Below are 19,664 nucleotides of genomic sequence, written 5' to 3'. Positions count from 1 at the left end.
TTCCATCCATCTTCACCTGCCGGTGACGCCTGGACATTTGGTTGTGCTCTCACCATGCCTGTCATTTTCTTCCAAGCTCCAGATCCTAGAATCACATGCTTAGATGGGAATTTCAGCTTTCTTTCTTTCTTTCTTTCTTAGTGAATTTCTAGCTTTCGTGGTTGCAGAGAAAAGCCTGAGAAGGTGAATCCCAATGGCCCAAAAAATTCAAAACGCAGAAAAGAAGAACCCGAAGGTCTTTCTTTCCAAACTGATCTTGTGATGTGTTAGGAGTTGGCCCATCAGGTTAGGAGCCTCAGACTTGGCAATGAAGATAAAGGACTAGATTTTTAACAGTGTCTAAGGGTGTTAGTTGCCAAATTCCCATTCAAGGTCAATAGGAGTTAAGCACCTAACTCACAGAGGTGGTTTTGCAAATGTCTCCCGTAGAAGCCTACATCTCATTGACTGTCAGGGAGGTTCCTACCTGCCTAAACACTTCTAAAAATAGGACTTGGAGCCTTTTGCAAATGCTACCCTTTGTTTCAGAGATCTGTTGATCTTTGAGAAACAGAGAAAAGAAGAAGAGCTGGAGCTCCACCGTAAGCGAAGATGACTGGATGGCAAGAATAATGACACAAAGATGCAGAAAAGGACAGACCATAAAGAACCAAATGCCCCCAAATGATCTAAACATGAACAAACCCAAGAATCTAATTTATTTCCTTAATATGCTGTATTCCTAGATTCCAAGTCCCTAAGGGACCATAGTGATCATCTCGTCTGACCTGCATTACACAGACCAGAGAACAGCCCCAAAACGATCCCTAGAGCAGAGCTTTTAGAAAAACATCCAAACGTGATTTAAAAATTGCCAGTGACAAAGAACCCACCACGAACCTTGGGAAATGGTTCCAATGATCCCTTGCCGTGAAAAATTTACACCTCGTTTCCAGTCTGAATTTGTCTAGGTTCGTGTCCTGGCTGTTATGCTGACAGAAATACCCGGGATCTTTTTCAGGGGACATGGCAATATGCCACGTTTGTTATGAGAAAGCACAATTGCATTAATAATGAATAACTGATACCTAACACTCATACACAGACACCAAATGTTCTGCAGCTGGTCATGTATCGTTACCATTCCTGATCATAGCTTGTCATCTCAGTTCGTAGCTGGTGTTCGCACCTCGTGACGGTTAACGGGCCAGGGAAGCCGGACACGAGGAAAAGCAGGGTCTCTGTCGGGTGCACACCGATGCTCTTTGATGTTGCTAAGTACAACTTTACCCAAAGCATTCAATTCTCACCCATCTTTTTCAGGGTTTAGTTTTAACATTGAGTCTATGGAGCCTGCTATGTCACGCTGGCTCTGGGTTCTGTGTGACCATTGATCATCAGTCCATTTCAGACGTGACTTTCATTTTGGAAAGGTTTTTTCTTTCTTTTCTAGCATCAATTCCTCTTACTTTTTCAGGGTATTCTTTATTTTATTCAGCCATCAAGTACTGGCACTGTACTCCAGTACTGATACTGGCATTTGTACTCCATCTGATCGTCAGGACATGCTGGTGCTGGAGATGGATTCCGTCACTCATACCTCATTCACACATCTAAATGAAATTACACACGCCTAAATGAAGTCTCAACAAGACTTAGACTATTTAATACAAAATGGAGTATACTTATTCATAATGGAATAATGGAATAAGTCATGTCAGACTTTGATTACAATGTAATGGAACAAGCAATTTAAAGGAGTTACTTTAGTTACAATGTTAAAGAACGAATACTTTAAAGGAATGGTCCTTCTATTGGCAGCAATAAGGAAATGTGTTACTTAAAAGACGATTTCTATGAAGACGATTTTTATATCAATTTCTATCAGTGACAGTAAGAGGACGAGTGATTTAAACAACAAAAGGACAAGAAGCAAGTGGCTTAAAGACAGTTTTACCAGTGATAACTATATTTCTACTGCAGGGCGGCTTTCTTAGCGAGTGAACGAGAGCAGCTCAATCAAACGGCTTTCTTAACGTGCACCCTGTGGTGGATTTTGAATGAACTGGGCTTCATTCCCATGAGTGTATGTCATTAATCTAATGTAAAAAATTTCATTTTAAAAACAACTCATAGATTATTTTGATTTTACAAATCTATCCCTACACGGCCACTGGATCTTGTTAGATAAATTAGATAAGTGGTTCCCAACCTGTGGCCCCTGGTTTCCCTCTCGCTGGCTGCAGTAGGGAGCCACTGTATAAGTCCCCAGGCGGAGCGCGTTGCTCAGGCAGGCTCGTGCAGGCTCCTTGCTGTAGCCAAGAGGATGGGAGATCAGCACTTTTGTCCCCCTGGCTGTAGCAGGGAGCTCGGCAAAGTCCTTGGGGAATGAGGTCCCTACTGGAGCCAGAGAGAGAGGCGCACTGATCTCCCATCCCCGTGGCTGCAGAAGAGGCTCACTGCCTAGGGACCCACGTGGAGGGCACTGTTTCCCTGCTACAGCCAGGGGGATGAGAGATCCTCCTCGCTGAACTGCTTCCCTCTCGCTACAATGGGAGGAGGTTGGGGGGCTGCTGGCGGAGGCTGGAGGCCCTTCAGGATTGTAAAAATTATATTTGTGACCGAGAAGCTAAAAAGGTTGGGAATCACTGCCTTAGACCTTCCTCTGCTCAACTGAACAGCGCATTATGAAACATTAGTTCCCCATGTAAGTACTTAGTTATAAACTCGGATCAAGTCACCCTTTAACCCTCTCTTCGTTAAGCTAAATAGACTGAGCTCCTTGCGTCTATCACTATAAATCAGATTTTCTAAGTCTTTCATCATTCTTGTGGCGCTTCTCTGAATAAGGCCAAAAAAATTAACTGATGCAGAAAGACCATTTTGGGGTCAAGAAGAAGCTACGGGTTCCAGGGAACAGAATTTTCATCTTCCTCCAGGCAAAGATGGGCAATTCCATCGCTTCCCCTACTCAGCTGGCTCCAGCCCCGAGTTGTTGGCGGTTTGGGGGTTGCGTGCACGTTGGCGGTACCTCAGAAACTCGTCCTCCATGGTGAGGTAGAAGATGGGGTTGAGGCAGCTGATGAAATATGCTGGGAGACATACAAAATTCCACTTTATGATCCCAAGAGGTGGAGGGTATGTAGTTGAGATCTGCAAGAAGCAGTAGACATGATACGGTAACCAGGAGATAAAAAATGTCGGGACCAAGCCAAGGAGGATCCTGAGCGGCTTGGTGGACTGGCTCAGCCTGTTCCTTCTCAGCTTGGCAGCTAGAAGGATATAGAAGGTCAGGATCAAGATGAAGGCTAATGGGATCAGAAACCCAAACAGGAACTGGATCACAACAGCGGCCTTCAGCCTCCCTTCATTCAGCCAGAAATGATCGCTGTTTCTGGCAGGCTGGAGCAGGGATTCCAACAGATCACTGCACCGCAAGCTGAACCCAAGAGACAGGGCCCATATGCCTAGAACCACCCAGAAATCCAGGTGGGATGTGCAGTGGTTCTGGGCCCACATGGGGCGTGCCAGGAGGATGCAGCGATGGATGCTGAGGGCCGTGAGGAAGAAGGCGCTGGAGAACAGGTGGAGGGAGGTGACAGTGCTGCTCAGAATCTCAGTCCACTCTGAGTTCAGGAGGGAGATGGTGGTGAATCCGACGGGCAGGAAGATGATGAAGTATAAATCAGCAATGGCCCGGTTCAGAAACCACACGGTGCTGACTGTCCTCTCCACACGGCAGCTGGCGATGAAGAAGACATAGCCATTCAATGGCACCCCAGCGAGGAAGGTCAAGCCATACAGCACAAAGAAGAGGGCTTGGAAGTGGATTCTCAGAGGAGATGCAGTCATAACATCCATCCTGATCCTCAGGTCTTGGTCTGGGTGTCGGCAGTGCAGACCTTGTACTGAGCAAAGAAAGGAAGAGTGATGAAAAGGTCTCCAGGAGAGGAGAAGGACACACACAGAGAGTGAGAGAGATGATGCAGTAAGGGTCTGCAGAGTTTATAAACTCCCTGGCTCCTGAGCTGAGCACAGATAGGATCAGATTATTGTAGACAAATGGCACTGATTATTTGAAGACCTAAGAATCACAGAAATACTGGGATAGAAGAGACAGGAAGGATTATCTAGCTGAACCGGATTTGTTATGTCTAGCTTCTGTCCCAGTGTTTTTTGTTTTTACATAATATGCTTTTGTTCGACTAAACCAAACATTTAAAAAACCCACATTTGCTTCTCGCTGAAAATTTTGATTTCTAGACAAGGGGAGGTGGACATTGGAGGCGGTCCAAAATGCAGAGACAGAAATATGAAAGAAACCACCACAGACTCACCAAAATTCACAAATAATCTTACCGTTAGCTTTCCGAAGGAATTGATTGTTCCGATCTACTTTAAAAAAAAAAAAAAGCTAATTAATTAATGATGCTTTTCTCCCCTTTTTTTTATAATGACATTTTTTTAAAGTGATTCTTCTCCCATCCCCTAATTTTGAAGTGGAGGTTTTGTGTGGTTTGGGCAATTTTGGAGGGTGAGTTAGTGGAGCAGTCAAAATCCGCACCAAAAATGTCCCCTATGGAAAACTCCAGTGACAAGAATGGTTCCGAAGGAGAAGAAAAGTAAGATTGAAACAACAACAACAACAAAAAAGACACCCAACAAAACACGAGACGACGAAGAGAACAGTAAGAAGCCAAAAGATTGTTTTTTTAAGAAGAACATTACTCGAGTCAATTTTACCGGCTAGACGGGGAGTCAGGACTCCTGCATTTTTATCCCAGACTCTACCACGGAACTGCTGGGGAACTTGGTCAAGCCACGTCACTTCCCCAGGCCTGAATTTCTCCTACAAATATTCGTCTGTTTAGAGCTTGTTGTGGCTGGGCCTGTTTTCCCCTTTGGCTCTGTACAACCCAGGGCGTGAGGGGGGTCTCAAACCCTGGTCAGGGAGTTTCTGGTTATGACCGTGATACACCTAATAGAAGCAGACAGGCACGGTGACCGATGATTGAATTAATGCAAACACAAACAATAGTTTGACTATTGAACCCCAAAAGAGGAGAGAGATCTCTCAACAGGACCCACAAATCCTTTCAACCGGCTCTATCCAGAGCGGATGACGGGGGGAATGGGGCAGTAGGAAGGGGTAAGATCAAGGGAACAGTGGCAGGATGGGGGCAAAATGAGATTAGGGAAGGAAGCTGGAGGGTTTCCTTCATTTCCTTACCCGTGTCTTGGGGGAATGTAACATCCCAGGTCCTGAACCCAACGCCTGCAGCTCACCCAGACTGGCTCAGTCTAGACAGGAAGCCGTTTTCATGGGTGTTTATCTTGAGGGGTGGAGAAAAGCTGGGGGAGGTGGATCACAGGATATGGCTGGGTCTGATCACTTCTGCAAAGCCTGGAAGGCATCCAGCAACCACTGCTGCAAGCAGATGTCACCCAAACCACAAATTCCCCCTCTGGGCCCTAGCAAGCTGTTTGCATTCTACCATCAGCAGGGCCCCTGAGGACAGCAGGAACTGAGATGCAACCATGTCCAGCCAATTCCACTGGGTGAGGTCCCAGGAGCAGAGATACCAGCTGGGACTTTGGCCCCCAGGTTGGGAGGAGAGACCAGAGCCCCGCTGGGAGTCGGACACGTGAGATTTAAGGCTGGGATGATTTAGTTGGGGTTGGTCCTGCTTGGAGCAGGGGGTTGGATTAGATACCTCCTGAGCTCCCTTCCAAACCTAATCATCTATGATTCTAAGATTCTCAGCCCTGCCTTTGCTGCTGGGGACCCACCCACATCACAGGCCAACCAATGCTAAGGAAACCATCACTTTCTGCCAGAGACCACAGGAACCACAGCTCTCTCTCTTACCTGTCTTCGCTTCTCATCATTTGCCTGGAGGCCTCAGACCAGAGAGCGCCTGGGGGCAATTTTTAGCTCTATGTGAGTTCCCAGGGCCAAAAGGGCCAAGGCCATCCTGGGGATGCATCACCAGGGGAATGTCCCAGTCGGAGCAGAAGGGTGATTTTCCCTCTGGATTTGGCCCTGGCACAACCGATGCTGGGATCCTGTGTCAGTCTCTGGTGCCAGCCATTTCAGAAGGACGTTGATGAGTTGGAGAGGGTTCAGAGAAGAGCCACGGGAATGTTAACGGACTGGACACCAGGCTTGACAGAGAGAGACTCCAGGAGCTCAGCCTGTTCAGCTGATCACAGAGAAGGGGAAGGGGTGTGGTGATGACAATCTGTAAATACCTACAGGGGGAACCAATATTTGATACTGGGCCCTTTCAACTACAAGGCAAAGGTCTAACATGATCCATTGGCTGGAACAAAGTCCACTAGCTAGACAAAGTCACAGATTCACAGCTTGCAAGGCCAGAAGGCGACATTGTGACCATCTCACCTGACCTCCTCCAGAATATGGTCCCTAGAGTTTCCCTAAGTGAATCCCTAGAGCAGAGCTTTTAAAAAGGCACCCAAGCTTGTTTTAAAATAGCCAGCGATGGAGAATCCACCACGCCTGTTGGTAAATTGTTCCGATAGGTAATTACTTTCACCGTTCAAAATTGACACCTTTTTTTTAGTCTTAATTTGTCTAGCTTTAACTTCCAACCATTGAATTATGTTAGACCTTCCTCTGCTAGATTGAAGAGTCCATTGTTAAATGTTTGTTCCACATGTAGATACTTACTGATTGTGATTAAGTCACCCCTTAAAGGTCTCTTTGTTAACTAAATAGACTGTCTCACGATAAGGCATGTTTTCTACTCCTTTAATCATGCTCATGGCTCTTCTGTGAATAAATCGTAAATTTTTAACAGTCTGGGGAATTGATCATTGGAACAACTTCCCAAGGGTCTTGGTAGATTTTCCATCATTGCCAGTTTTTAACTTAAGGTAGGATATTTTATCCTCAAAGATCTGTGTAGTTCAATGAGGAATTACTTCAGAAATGTTCTCTGGCCTGTGTGATACAGGAGATCTGAGTGCATGATCACAACAGCCCCTCCCATACCAAGAAACTATGAATATACGAACATGAAAAAGATCTTCAAATGAAATCCTGATTCACTGAAAACAGAGGGCCTTTTGCTTTGGACGTCGATGGGGCTGGATTTCACCTTCTGGTTTTGACCAATACGTAAATGTTGCATTCAAGACATGTTAGATAAAAATATCAGAGACTGCTACTGGAAGGCTGCATTATTACTTGACTTTATTTCTGAGAATCCAGAATGCAGACAAGACTGCCAAAACACAGAGAGACACCAGTCACCCCATAGTAGCTGGCTATCTGCAGACTGACTGATGGTGGATACTTCCCTGCAGAGCTCACACACAGAATCAAGAAACTCTTCAGGATTTCAAGTGATCGCTGGTCAGTTTGACACAGTTTTCAGTACGACACAGAGTTGAGCGCTGGCTGAAAATGACAATGATGACGCGAATGAAAGAAGATGAAGACCCACTGTGAAAGAACAAATGACGAAAATGTAGACACGAGAGATGCAACTTTTAGCAATAATATCCTTTGACCATTTTAAAAAAAAGGCTACCAAAACAAACAAATTAATTTCACAAAAAAAATCAATTTCTGAAAATAGGGCGTTTTGACAGAAAAAAACTGGGCCTGTACCAGAAGTAATTGTCACATGTAACCGATGACGTGACACCAAGGAATCAAAATCAACTTTCTCTCTTTTGAAATAATTCTCCTCTATGAAAATGGCCCCCTATCTATTTCCCCCCAACTCAATCAGCCCTGATCCCACATTGACTGGGGTTTGATGGTTCTGCTTCTGTCCCCGGCAGCTGACAACATGCTGTTGCTTGATAAGGTAGAACAAGAGTTGAAACAGAGCAAGTCCTGAGCAAAGATGATGCCACTATTTAAGGACTCTGTGGTCTTTGATGAGTTTGGGGTAGGTCGGGGGGAAAATGATGACATGGTACGTTAACCAGGAGGGGAAGAAAATGATGTACAACACGATGAGTGTCTGGAGGGGCTTCTTGGACCAAGCTTCCTGTTCCCGCCTAGCTTTGCAGCCTGGGTGACCAAGCAGATTCTGATCAAGACTAATGGGACCAGAAACCCAACCAGGAATTGGGTAGTGACGCTGGCGTCTTCTCTCTCTCAGCAAGAGGCTCTGGTCTGAGCAGAGTCCATAGGACTGCCAGCTGGCCATGCCAGCCAGAATCCAGATGCCCAGTGTAAGCAGGGAGGCCAGAGGGACGGTACGGTGGTTCTGGACCCACGTGCGAGAAACAGTGGAGATGCAGCTGTCAGCGCTCATGGCCATGAGGTGGAAGCTGCTGGAGAAGATGCTGAGGGAGGCTACAATGTTGATTATCTTGCAAAGGACACTTCTCAAATACCAGTGGTCGAGTTCAGGATCCTGACAAAAGGAAGAAAGGAGAACAGCAGGATACGCACCATGGACTTCAGAAAAGCGGACTTTGACTCCCTCAGGGAACTGATGGGCAGGATTCCCTGGGAGGCTAATATGAGGGGGAAAGGAACCCAAGAGAGCTGGCTGTATTTTAAAGAGACCTTATTGAGGGCACAGGAGCAAACCATCCCGATGTGCAGAAAGAATAGCAAATATGGTAGGCGTCCAGCTTGGCTTAACAAAGATGTCCTTGGCGAACTTAAACGCAAAAAAGAAGCTTACAAGAAGTGGAAGCTTGGTCAGATGACTAGGGAGGATTATAAAAACACTGCTCGGACATGCAGGAATGAAATCAGGAAGGCCAAAGCACAATTGGAGTTGCAGCTAACAAGGGACGTGAAGGGGAACAAGAAGGGTTTCTACAGGCATGTTGCCAACAAGAGGAAGATTAGGGAAAGTGTGGGCCCCTTAGAGAATGAGGGAGGCGACCTAGTGACGGAGGATGTGGAGAAAGCTGAGGTACTCAATGCCTTTTTTGCCTCTCTCTTCACAGACAAGATCAGCTCCCAGACTACTGCACTGGGCGGCACAGAATGGGATGGAGGCGAACATCCTGCAGTGCTGAAGGAACAAGTCCAAGACTATTTAGAAGGATTGGACATACACATGTCCATGGGGCCGGATGCAATGCACCCGAGGGTGCTGAGGGAATTGGCTGAGGTGATTTCAGAGCCATTGGCTATTATCTTTGAAAGCTCGTGGCAACAGGTGGAGGTCCCTGAGGACTGGAAAAAAGCAAATCTAGTGCCCATCTTCAAAAAAGGGAGGAAAGAGGATCCAGGGAACTACAGACCGGTCAGCCTCACCTCTATCCCTGGAAAAATCATGGAGCAGGTCCTTAAGGAATCCATTTTAAGGCACTTGGAAGAGAGGAAGGTGATCAGGAACAGTCAACACGGATTCACCAAGGGAAAGTCATGCCTGACCAACCTGATTGCTTTCTATGATGAGGTGACTGGCTCTGTGGATGTAGGGAAGGCGGTGGATGTGATATACCTTGACTTTAGCAAAGCTTTTGATACTGTCTCTCATAGTATTCTTATCAGCAAGTCAAAGAAGTCTGGGTTGGATGAATGGACTATAAAATGGATAGAGAACTGGCTAGAGCATAGGGCTCAACGAGTAGTGATCAATGGCTCCATGTCTAGCTGGCAACCGGTCACAAGCGGAGTTCCTCAGGGGTCGGTCCTGGGGCCAGTTTTGTTCAACATCTTTATTTATGATCTGGAGGATGGGGTAGATTGCACCCTCAGCAAGTTTGCGGATGACACTAAGCTGGGGGGAGTGGTATATACCCTGGAAGGTAGGGATAGGATACAGAGTGACCTAAACAAACTGGAGGATTGGGCCAAAAGAAATCTAATGAGGTTCAACAAAGAAAAGTGCAGAGTCCTCCACTTAGGAAGGAAGAATCCCATGCACAGCTATAGACTGGGAACCGACGAGCTAGGCAGCAGCTCTGCAGAAAAGGACCTGGGGGTAACAGTGGATAAAAAGCTGGATATGAGTCAGCAGTGTGCCCTGGTTGTCAAGAAGGCTAATAGCATATTGGGCTGCATTAGGAGGGGCATTGCCAGCAGGTCACGGGAAGTGATTATTCCCCTCTATTCGGCATTGGTGAGGCCGCATTTAGAATATTGTGTCCAGTTTTGGGCCCCCCACTACAAAAAGGATGTGGACAAGTTGGAGAGAGTACAGCGGAGGGCAACAAAAATGATTGGGGGCTGGAGCACAGGACTTATCAGGAGAGGCTGAGGGAACTGGGCTTGTTTAGTCTGCAAAAGAGAAGAATGAGGGGGGATTTGATAACGGCCTTTAACTATCTGAAAGGGGGTTCCAGGGAGGATGGGGCGAGGCTGTTCTCGGTAGTGGCAGATGACAGAACAAGGAGCAACGGTCTCAAGTTGCAGGGTGGGAGGTCTAGGTTGGATATTAGGAAAAAGTTTTTCACTAGGAGGGTGGTGAAGCACTGGAATTGGTTACCTAGAGAGGTGGTGGAATCTCCATCTTTAGAGGTTTTTAAGTTGAGGCTTGACAAAGCCCTGGCTGGGATGATATAGCTGAAGTTAGTCCTGCTTTGAGCAGGGGGTAGAACTAGATGACCTCCTAAGGTCCCTTCCAACTCTAATATTCTATGATTCTATGATCAGGAGGGGTATGAAGATGTCAAAGAAAAATCCAGCAGTGACCATATTCATATGCCACGTGGCTTTGACTGTTTTCTTCTTCCAGTAGCTGATGATGAAGAAGATCAGTCCATTCCCTGTCACACCAAAGAGGAAGCCCAGCGGGCAGAGCACCATGAGAGCTAGCGGCATCAAATCCAAAGGTGCTACACCGTGAAGAAGGGCAGGTTCTTCGTTGTCCATCGCCTGGGGATAAATGCAGACTGTACAGTTCTGGAACTGAACAAACAAAGAAGGAACAAACGTGAAATCATAATAACAGAGGGTCTGGACAGAAATGGATTATGAAGATGGATGCAGACATCAGAAGAGCAGCGGCACTAATAGATGCTCCACAGGTCAGAGAAGGTCTAAGCACAGCAGCTCTGGTAGTGCCGAAAGAAAAAGAAAGCAATTGAGTTCTGCTGGAAAATCATGAGAAAGTATTGGGGGAACGAAAACAATTTGTTCTCCACTGACTTTTTTCTGTTTTTCATCTTTTCTAGTGGCCACAAAGAATCCCAAAGCTGAAAGTCAAAACCCAAAGTTCTTTGGAGTTTTAGAAACAGAAACCAAATGAAAATTGCAGTTTGAAAGGAAGAGAAAATGTTTTATTGCAGCTAGAATATTTCCATCAACATTTTTAGTAAAAAAACAAAAACAGGCGTTGAAATGGAACATTTTTTTAGGAAACCGTGAAGCAAAATTAGTTCCGCTTTCAGGAAAAACGAAAACTGCAGAAGGACCCAGAGGGGGAGCCAGACCTACCCTGGCTGGTAGAGCCCCAAAGGAAAACCCCTGACCGGAAGCAGGAGGGCGGAGCCAGGCCTTTAAAACCTAGGCCTGCGAGCCCAGTCAGAAGAGAGACGGCCGAGGCAGAAGGACGCCTCTCCCCTTGACCTCCCAGCTAAGGCCAGGCCAGAGAGCCGTGCCGACCAGGAGTGGCCGGTCTTAACCCCAGTCTGGGAGAAGGCGGAGGGCCCACCGGAGTTCCCCGCTGCCTGGGAGACGGCGGAGGGCTGGCCTGAGCAGTACAGAGCCTGGGACCCGGAGAACTTACCAGCCCTGCCCGCGGCCTGGGGGCCAGAGGACCTGGAAGAGCTGCCCTCCAAGGACAAACCCATGGAGCTGCCAGAGCTGCCACCCGTGGATGAGGAGGGCCTCGTAGGACTACCACGCCCCAGCTACCCGAAGGAGGCAGGTACCGGGGGTTTTGGGGAGGAAGAAGCCCAGGGGCAGCTACAAGTTCGTGGCTGAGTCCGGGGCAACCTGGGCCGCGTGTTGCGGCAGGAGCCCCGCCGTCCCCGTGGCAAACGCCTTTTGCCACTGCAAGGGCCCTGGGCTGGGACGCAGTGGAGATGGGTGGGCCTGTGTCCCCTTCCCCCTTCCCTAACAGCCCTGAGAGAGTCTCACCCTCCATACCGCTCCAGAGAGGGGCCTGCTCACCTTGCCAGCCCTGCCTGAGGGCCCAACACTAGACTGCTTGTTGGTCAGCCTGCCTAAGGTTCGGGCGAAAGATTGCTTGCCTGGGAAAAGGGCTCAAGACTGCTCCAGGCGGGAGGTAGCCGGGAGGGGTGGTCCCCCTCTGAGAAGGACCCACAGGGAGAAGCCCGGACGCTGTTCCTTGCTTCCAGGGATCCGTACACAGAGACCTTTGAATTTTATCCTTGAAAAATGCTGTAGAAATTGAATGTTTTTTGGGAAACAAGTTGAGGTCGACAAGATTGTATTTTCCAGTGCAAAAAGTTTTAAATGAAACACTGGTGATCAGTTCTGGAGCTATGGCCACACTGTACTGACCAAAAAAAAACCAACAACAGAAAATCAGAAAAGGAGAGTGCAAATACAACGTTATGGCATAATATAAGGTTGTACTTTCAAAGTGATGGTTATGGAGTGAGTTTATTCCAGTCTGTATTTACCTACCTTCTCACTTAGAAAAACAAACTCTAATGGCTGGAAGCTTAAAGCTAGACAATTTCAAACTGGAAATAAGGTGCAATTTTTTAACAGTGAAGGGAATTAACCAATGGGGCAATGTACCAAGCGTCCTGATAGATTCTAAACATCAGTGGTGATTTTGAAAACCAAGGTGGGATGATTTTTCTAAAAGATCTGCTCTCGTTCAAACAGGAATTATGTGGGGGAAGTTTTTTGTCCTGTGTTAAACAGGAGGTCAGACTAGATCAGTGATTCTCAGTCATTCCAGACGACTGTGCCCCTTTCAGGAGTCGGATTTGTCTTGCGTACCCCAAGTTTCACCTCATTTAAAAACTACTTGCACCCAAAATCAGACGTAAAAATACAAAAGTGTCACAGTGCGCTGTTACTGAACAATTGCTGATTTTCTCATTATGTCTGTACGAAATTATAGTTTGTACTGATGGCGTTAGTGCTTTTTGTGTAGCTGTTGTAAAATTAGGCAAATATCTAGATGAGTTGATGTAACACTGGAAGATCTCTGTGTAGCCCAGGGGTACATACTACCTGATTGAGAACCACTGGACTAGATGATCTCAGTGGTTCCTTTAACGGTTATGAAGCAATTATGAGACATTAAATGCAGAAGCACACTTTTGTCTCTATGGGCAGGCAAACTGTGTAAGGTGCTTTCATGGTGCAGAGCAGATGTATGAAAGGAGGCGTCATTACTAGAGTTGGACACCATATTTTTTCAGCAGGAAACTGAGTTTTGAGGAAGGAAAATTGTCATGGGAAGTGTCAGAAAGTGTGAAAAAAGAATGATTTTTGAATGGGAAAATTGAAAATCAACAAATTTCATCCAAATATAAATTATTTTTGGCTTTTTGCGGTTTTCAGCCAATTTTTTTTATTAGTTTGTTTTCTGCAGTTTTTGGCTTAAATATTTTGACCAGAAATGTTCAGCTTTCAGCTGCGGACAAATCGCCCCCCCACACACACACCCCACCCCACCCCCCACACACACAGAGTGTTGCTTTCAGTTGCTACACATACACATAGACTTTTTTAAGTTTTATAATCAAAAGTAATTATTTTCTGCAGAAAAGGCAGATGAAAACAGTTCTCCCCTCTACCCTGCAATTGTCATTTTCCTGGAGAAAACCCCCAGTTACTGACTGTGCCACCTCCTCACAGGAAACCGACCTCACCCATTTTCACATCTGCTCATGCTTAGCAAATGGATAGAGATAATGTCTCCTCTGCCAGGCTGAAAATCCCTGTCTCTAACTACCCATCCCACTCCACACTATCAGTTGCTAACACATGCCAGCACATAGAGGGGTCCAGAGCAGGGAGTGTTTGCAGCGTTTACAAGATCCACTGATCCTGGGATCCTGCCTCAACTCAAAATTAGATTCTTCTCAGCAAAGGTTCACTGACAAAGCATCGTGGACAAGATGGGAAGATACCAAAACCCTGCCAGCAAGAGGGTAGAATAGGAAGGGTTGTCAGAGTTCACCAACTCTGCACGATATGTGAAGAAATTAACCTAACCTAACACATCAAAATTGGCATCTGTTTAGTCAAGGGATGGTTATGGAAGTCTCCAAGACAGGGAGGGAGCGAGAAAGAGGGGGAAACGTCCCCACTTGATGCAGAGCTGGAGGGAGACCAAGCCAGGAGTGACAGAAAGAAATTAATCAACCACCATTGCAAGGGCTTAGAGGTTCCCAGAGAAAGCCAAAGATTGAAGTAGGGGCATGATGCAATGGGGGAGAAAGGGGGATGTTGGTCCAGACTATGAGGAAGGGGCAGGATTCCCCTTCAAAATGGGTAGGGGAGGAGGAAGAGATAGCATGGAGGATAGCACAAACGGATGGCCTCTGTCTGTGCAGAGGAAGCTGTGCTGATGTGGGTTTCGCTAGGGTGGAAGGGTGCAGGGCTGAGTGGAAGGGAAGGTGCTGATGGGGGCTGGGTCCCACATCCTCTGCAAAGCCTCAGAGGTGTCGGGCGCCTGCTGCTATGATCTGAATGTCACGCTATCACCCCCAAGGCTCAGCTCTGGACTTTGACCGCCTCTTGCTGAGCAGAATCAGCATCAGAGTTCTAAGAGACTGAAGCTGCCATCCAGGGAGGCCTGCAGATCCCTGCTGGGACGTGCCGACGTCCCAGCATGACCCCAGCCCCTTCTCACCAGAGGAAGCAGGGATGCAGAGGGTGTTAGCGTATGTGTCAAATTCTGCATTTTTCTGGTGACTCTATATGTTCCATTTTTTGACCACTTCCACTTCGATTTCAATGGCTGTTTGGTTGCAGAGTCTCTGTTGTTCTCTGAATTATTGGTCCACGCAGAGGCAGAAAGAAAGGATTGAGACAGCTCTTCAAACAGACCAGTGCCTAAGGACTGTGTTTATCTCTGCAGCTGAGACTTTGACAAGATCTGTAGGGATGAAATGACATGCTATGGAAGCTGGCAGAGGAAAAAGTCACAAAGAGGATCTTGACACGCTTGCTGGTTTGGGTAAATCGGTCTGCCTTCGCTGGAGGGCTAGAAGAAGGCAGCTGGCCCAGGAATCAGGTAGCCATGGTGGTTGTCACTGTCCCTTCACCCATAAAGAGATTTTCCTCCAGCATAGCAGTGACTGAAAATACCAGCGGTGTGCATGTCATGATAGAACATCATCTTGGAACCTAATATCTCTGAATACCTCAGCTCTGAGTGTCACAATATAAACCCCAAGGGATAGGAACTACATACCCCAGGCCACCAGGGAAGGAAGTGATGGCAGGGGCCAGAGAGACACATCGGGTGGCATTGATGGCCGTGAAGAGAAAGGCATTGGGGAACAAGTGGAGGGAAACCATGGCCAGGTAAGCAACTTGGAAGGACAGTAAAAGGTGATCAAGTTGATCGTGGCCAAATTGAGGAATCAGAAGACGTTGACCATCCTCTCCATGCAGAATCCAGGGAGGAAGATGATACAGCCCTTAAAAAATAAAGGAGGGCAGGACACACAATCAAAAGATGAACATAATTAATATCACCATGGGAACAAGCATTGCTGTAGCAGTTCTGGTGATCTTTTTCCTTCTGACTTTTCCAATCCTAAATTTTACATGATGTTTTTCAGTTTAGATATTTGGACTCTTTGTTCCAGTTTGCAATGGAAAGTCATTCTGAAACCCAGAAGGAAAATTCTGTTTTACCAACTACTAAAATGGAGAGAGCCTTTCTGCCCATCCCAGCCTACTGGGGCTCTAGGGAGGCAGGACCAGTCCACACAGCATCACTGCTGATTGGTTGTGTGGAAGTTCCCACACCTCCAAGGTTGAATATACTCTGTGCTTTGCTACACTTCCCACTCCACACCATCGATTCCTTATCCGGGTCTCAGGGGCATTCAGTATTACAGATCCAATCTCTGATGTGGTGCCAGCAGCTCAAGAAGCAAGAAGAGGCAAGCAAGAAGAGCAGGGGCAAGAAGCGCAGGGGCCGGGTGGTGGGGGGTGGAGAGGCAGCTGGGTCTGGCTCTGGTGATGCAGAGGCCTCTGATTCTCAGTTGCTATCTGGGTTGAGGGTGATGAGAGTCAGCTCCATCCTTCCAATTCCCCTCTCATTTGGTCTGTCAGGCAGGGACTGGTCTATTCTGTTCTAGGCAGGATCATGCCCTGTGCCCATCACCCTGGTATCTGGGTACTTTCCAGTCATGCATGAAGCCACATGATGGTCTGTCTTGTGTGGCTGATTCTCTCTCCCGTCCTCTCCCTGGGAGTTTGTATCGTGTGTGCAGTGGCCTGGGTTGTTTTGGTAGGGTTTGGTTTAAATGAGTGATGTAAAAGTTTACTGTTTAACCGTTTCAATGGTAATCAGCTGTTGAAATCTCTTAAACAGCTCGTTACTGTTTCAGCTAGCGGGGAGGGGATCAGCAGCTGGTCTGGCTCCCCACCAGCCAGAGCAGCTGGGCAGCTTTTGCTGGTGGGGTGAAGCGGAGCCTAAGGGAGGGTAGGGGAGCTGCTCTAAACCTTCCTGCCCCTAATCTGAGTCGATGTAGCTGCTGCAGTGCTTCTCTGCGCGTGCCAGACAGGTTCTGCCTCCCCTCAGTCCCTCAGCCTGTTCAGGAATCAATGAAGAGTCCCTTTAAAGACACTCCTTTGTTTTCCAGATAAGGGAAATGGAAAGTAAAATGAAAGGGGAGAAGCAGCTTCGCTTGGTGTTGAAAGCAGAGCTAGGAATGTGAAGATTTGGGGTTTTATAATTGCCCCATCACAGAGATGCCGTGTGAGATTGGACCACCAGTCATTTATGGCTTGATCTCAAAGGGAGTCTTTCCATTGCTATAAAAGGGGAATGGATATAGCCTGTGCTTCAGCTTCTCCATCCAAAAAACAGGGATACAACTTGCCTGCCTCACAGGAGCATTGTGTGGCTTAATTCCTTGTTTTGGTTGAATGCTTCGAGGTCATCAGATGGAAAGTGCTTTAGAAGTGCAAAGTGTTTTCACAATTAACCTTTCATTCACATGCACTGCTCCTGGATCACAGGAGACTGGGATTTTATGGGACTCCTCCTCCCGCTGATACTGGAGCCAGTTGCCAGAACAAGAGTGTGTGTGAAGATGAAGGAATGGGGGGCAGCAGGGCCCGCTCCCATCATCACTTTTCAAAGTTGAGTCGGGCGAGCTAGACAAGACAAGATGCCACCAGGCCAGCCTTCTGCTCTGTGCAGAGGTTGGGCCATTCCCTTCCCTCCCTTCCACGCCACTGCAGGTCTGGCCTGGAATTGGGTCACTCGATCTGTGGCAGGGGCAGGCACCACTCTGCTGTTCAGGCCTCAGGGCCAGGGCCAGCTATGCAGGGCCAGGAAGCTGAGCAATAAATGGCCGGGAGGAATGAATCCCTCTCCACCTGGCCCAGAGTCCGTTGCAGCATTCCCATGAGGTAAGCAGGAGGCTGGTGGCAATTAGGGGTACCTGGGGGCAGTGAATGATTTCCCCCCTAGTTTTTTTTTTTTTTTTGCTTGTTCAAGTGGCAGGGGGAGTTCTTAGCTCGGGGGGGGAGAATGGCGGGGTTTTGGGGGGCAGCTGGGCAGCTCTTGCTGGCGGGGAAGCGTGGAACCCAGAGTGGGGGAAGCAGGGGGTGGGAGGAGCTGGGCAGCTCTCGCTTGGCAGTGAGGAGCCGAGCAAAGCATCGGCTTCCCCTCTCCCCCCAGTGTTTAACCGTTGAAACTTTTTATATTTAGAACATTTAAATGGATTTTTAATTAAACTAATTTTGACATCCCTGGTTGAAATGTCCCTGCTGCTCTGTTTTTATAAGTGATAAGGCAGGAGGGAGCAGTGAACATGGCCTTTGGGGAAGGAGGTGGGGAGGCTCCTTAGTTCCTGTGGCAGGGAGTTCCACAGTCACAGCCACCGAGGAAGATCTCCCTCCTGCCCGGATGTGCTCTTCCCCAGTTGGAGTCTGCACAGCACAGAAAATTTCAGAGGCTCTGCAGATGCTTTCACGCCCAGACACAGATCTGCCTTCCCTTCCCCTGAGCCCACCCCCAACTCCCTCCAGAGGAAACCACACAACACCAGCATCCTGTCCCAAGCAGTGTTGGTCTGTGTGAGAGGCAGATGCCACATCAGGGACCGTTAATAGGGTCTACTGTGTTAGATTGGGGGGATGGGAGACTGGGCTTCAGGACTCCTGCGTTCTATCCCCAGCTGTGAGAGGGGAGTGGAGTCTAGTGGGTTAGAGTGGGAGAAGGGTTGAGAGCCAGGACTCCTGGGTTCTATCCCCAGCTTTTGGAGGGATGAGGGATCTAGTAGGTTAGATCATTGGAGCTGGGACTCAGGAGTCATGGGTTCTATCCTGGATCTGGCAGGTAGTGGGGCTAGTGGGTTAGAGCCGGGCCACTGGGAGTCAGTCCTGAAGATTTTACCATTGAAACAGGCACATGCAGAATTTTATGCAGCTCCAGGTCTGAACTGATGATCTTCAGACCCCACCGGGCTGAGTTTCCTCAATCGTAGGAAGAAATGTAAATTAGCAGGTTCTGCTTCCATTTCCCTCCTGGTTCCTCTTTTAGAAAAACCAGAGCCTGAATCAACTTTAAAACGGGGACCTTTATTGTTTGCATCTGTGATGGGGTGTACAAACCCTCCAGGAAGCCAAAAGGTAAGGGCTCATTATGGTCCCAGCCAGCATCACCCCGACACACCTGCAGCAAATGCTCCATCAGGTGGAGCACTTAAATGTGGCTCATTTTGGCAGTAGGGCTGGAAGGAAACTGGGCTGCAGCCCATAGCTCCAGCAGGGCTGAAGCAGGCCCTGAGTCCATCCCCACTGCCCCCAAGAAGGGCCTTCCCTGACAGAAGGGAGGCGTCTACCCCGGGACAACCTATTCACCCTACCCAGAGATGGCTCTGCTCTCAGAATCAATCCCCCCCATATGGCGCGTTTATTATGAATACCGAAAATATTTAAAAAAACAATTGCCTAAAACACACTTTCACACACACACACAGAAGCACACAGTTCTGCAGGACGGATATAATTACCAGCCTCTGTGTTGCTCGAGCTGGATCATTGGCCAGATGACTCAGACACCAGGATGGAGTCAGGCTCTGTCAGTCACAACGCGTTGTTCCTTGGGGTTTGCAGAACGAGCCCCAAGTCCAGATTTCTTCTCCCCATTTTTATACTTTATACTTTATATACCCATTCGGGTCTATGGATTTTGTCATGTCAGATTGTCTCCTTGTTTGATGTAATCGTCAATTATGTTTGATATCGCAAGTGTGACAGCTTTCCCATTCTTCTTTCATTCGTGTTTCACACTTCATCTTGTTCCTGTCCTTGGGTGTTAACTCCCCTGTTTTCCGGGGTGATCTTGATCTTCGGCCATCTGGGTTGTAAAAGTTCTTTAAACAAAAGCATCTTCTCTCCCTTCTGTCCTTGGAGGCTGAGAACCATTACCTCAGCAATTACTTCCTTTCCGTCTTATCTCAGCAGACTCAAACTGCATTCACTCCTCATTCATACTTACTAAAAATCATTACATTCTTATCCCATTACATTAGTACATTATTTTATACTTACTTACTAACATAATAAAATCCTTATACCTACACCATTTTTATTAATACCAATTTTACTAAAA

The 19,664-nt window shown here is 47.5% G+C and overlaps 1 protein-coding gene and 1 pseudogene across 1 annotated transcript; both read right to left on the bottom strand.

Moving 5' to 3' along the window:
• Positions 1–2,946: 2,946 nt before the first annotated feature.
• Positions 2,947–3,852, bottom strand: LOC137152412 (chemerin-like receptor 1). Its single transcript, XM_067547004.1, has one exon. The coding sequence runs from the start codon at positions 3,838–3,840 to the stop codon at positions 2,947–2,949; it is 894 nt and encodes a 297-aa protein (XP_067403105.1). The 5' UTR covers positions 3,841–3,852.
• Positions 3,853–7,712: 3,860 nt separating this feature from the next.
• Positions 7,713–10,798, bottom strand: LOC137152411 (chemerin-like receptor 1; annotated as a pseudogene).
• Between the last annotated feature and the right edge of the window lie 8,866 nt (positions 10,799–19,664).

This window comes from Emydura macquarii, unplaced genomic scaffold (genome assembly GCF_026122565.2).
Source record: "Emydura macquarii macquarii isolate MOO-44397 ecotype Brisbane River unplaced genomic scaffold, CSIRO-AGI_Emac_v2 contig_1214, whole genome shotgun sequence".
Taxonomy (NCBI): Eukaryota; Metazoa; Chordata; order Testudines; family Chelidae; genus Emydura; species Emydura macquarii.
This window is presented reverse-complemented; position numbering and strand designations above follow the sequence as displayed.

What these genes read in the sequence shown, in the direction of transcription:
- LOC137152412 (XM_067547004.1), bottom strand. Translation starts at nt 3,840, where the DNA reads ATGGATGTTATGACTGCATCTCCTCTGAGAATCCACTTCCAAGCCCTC.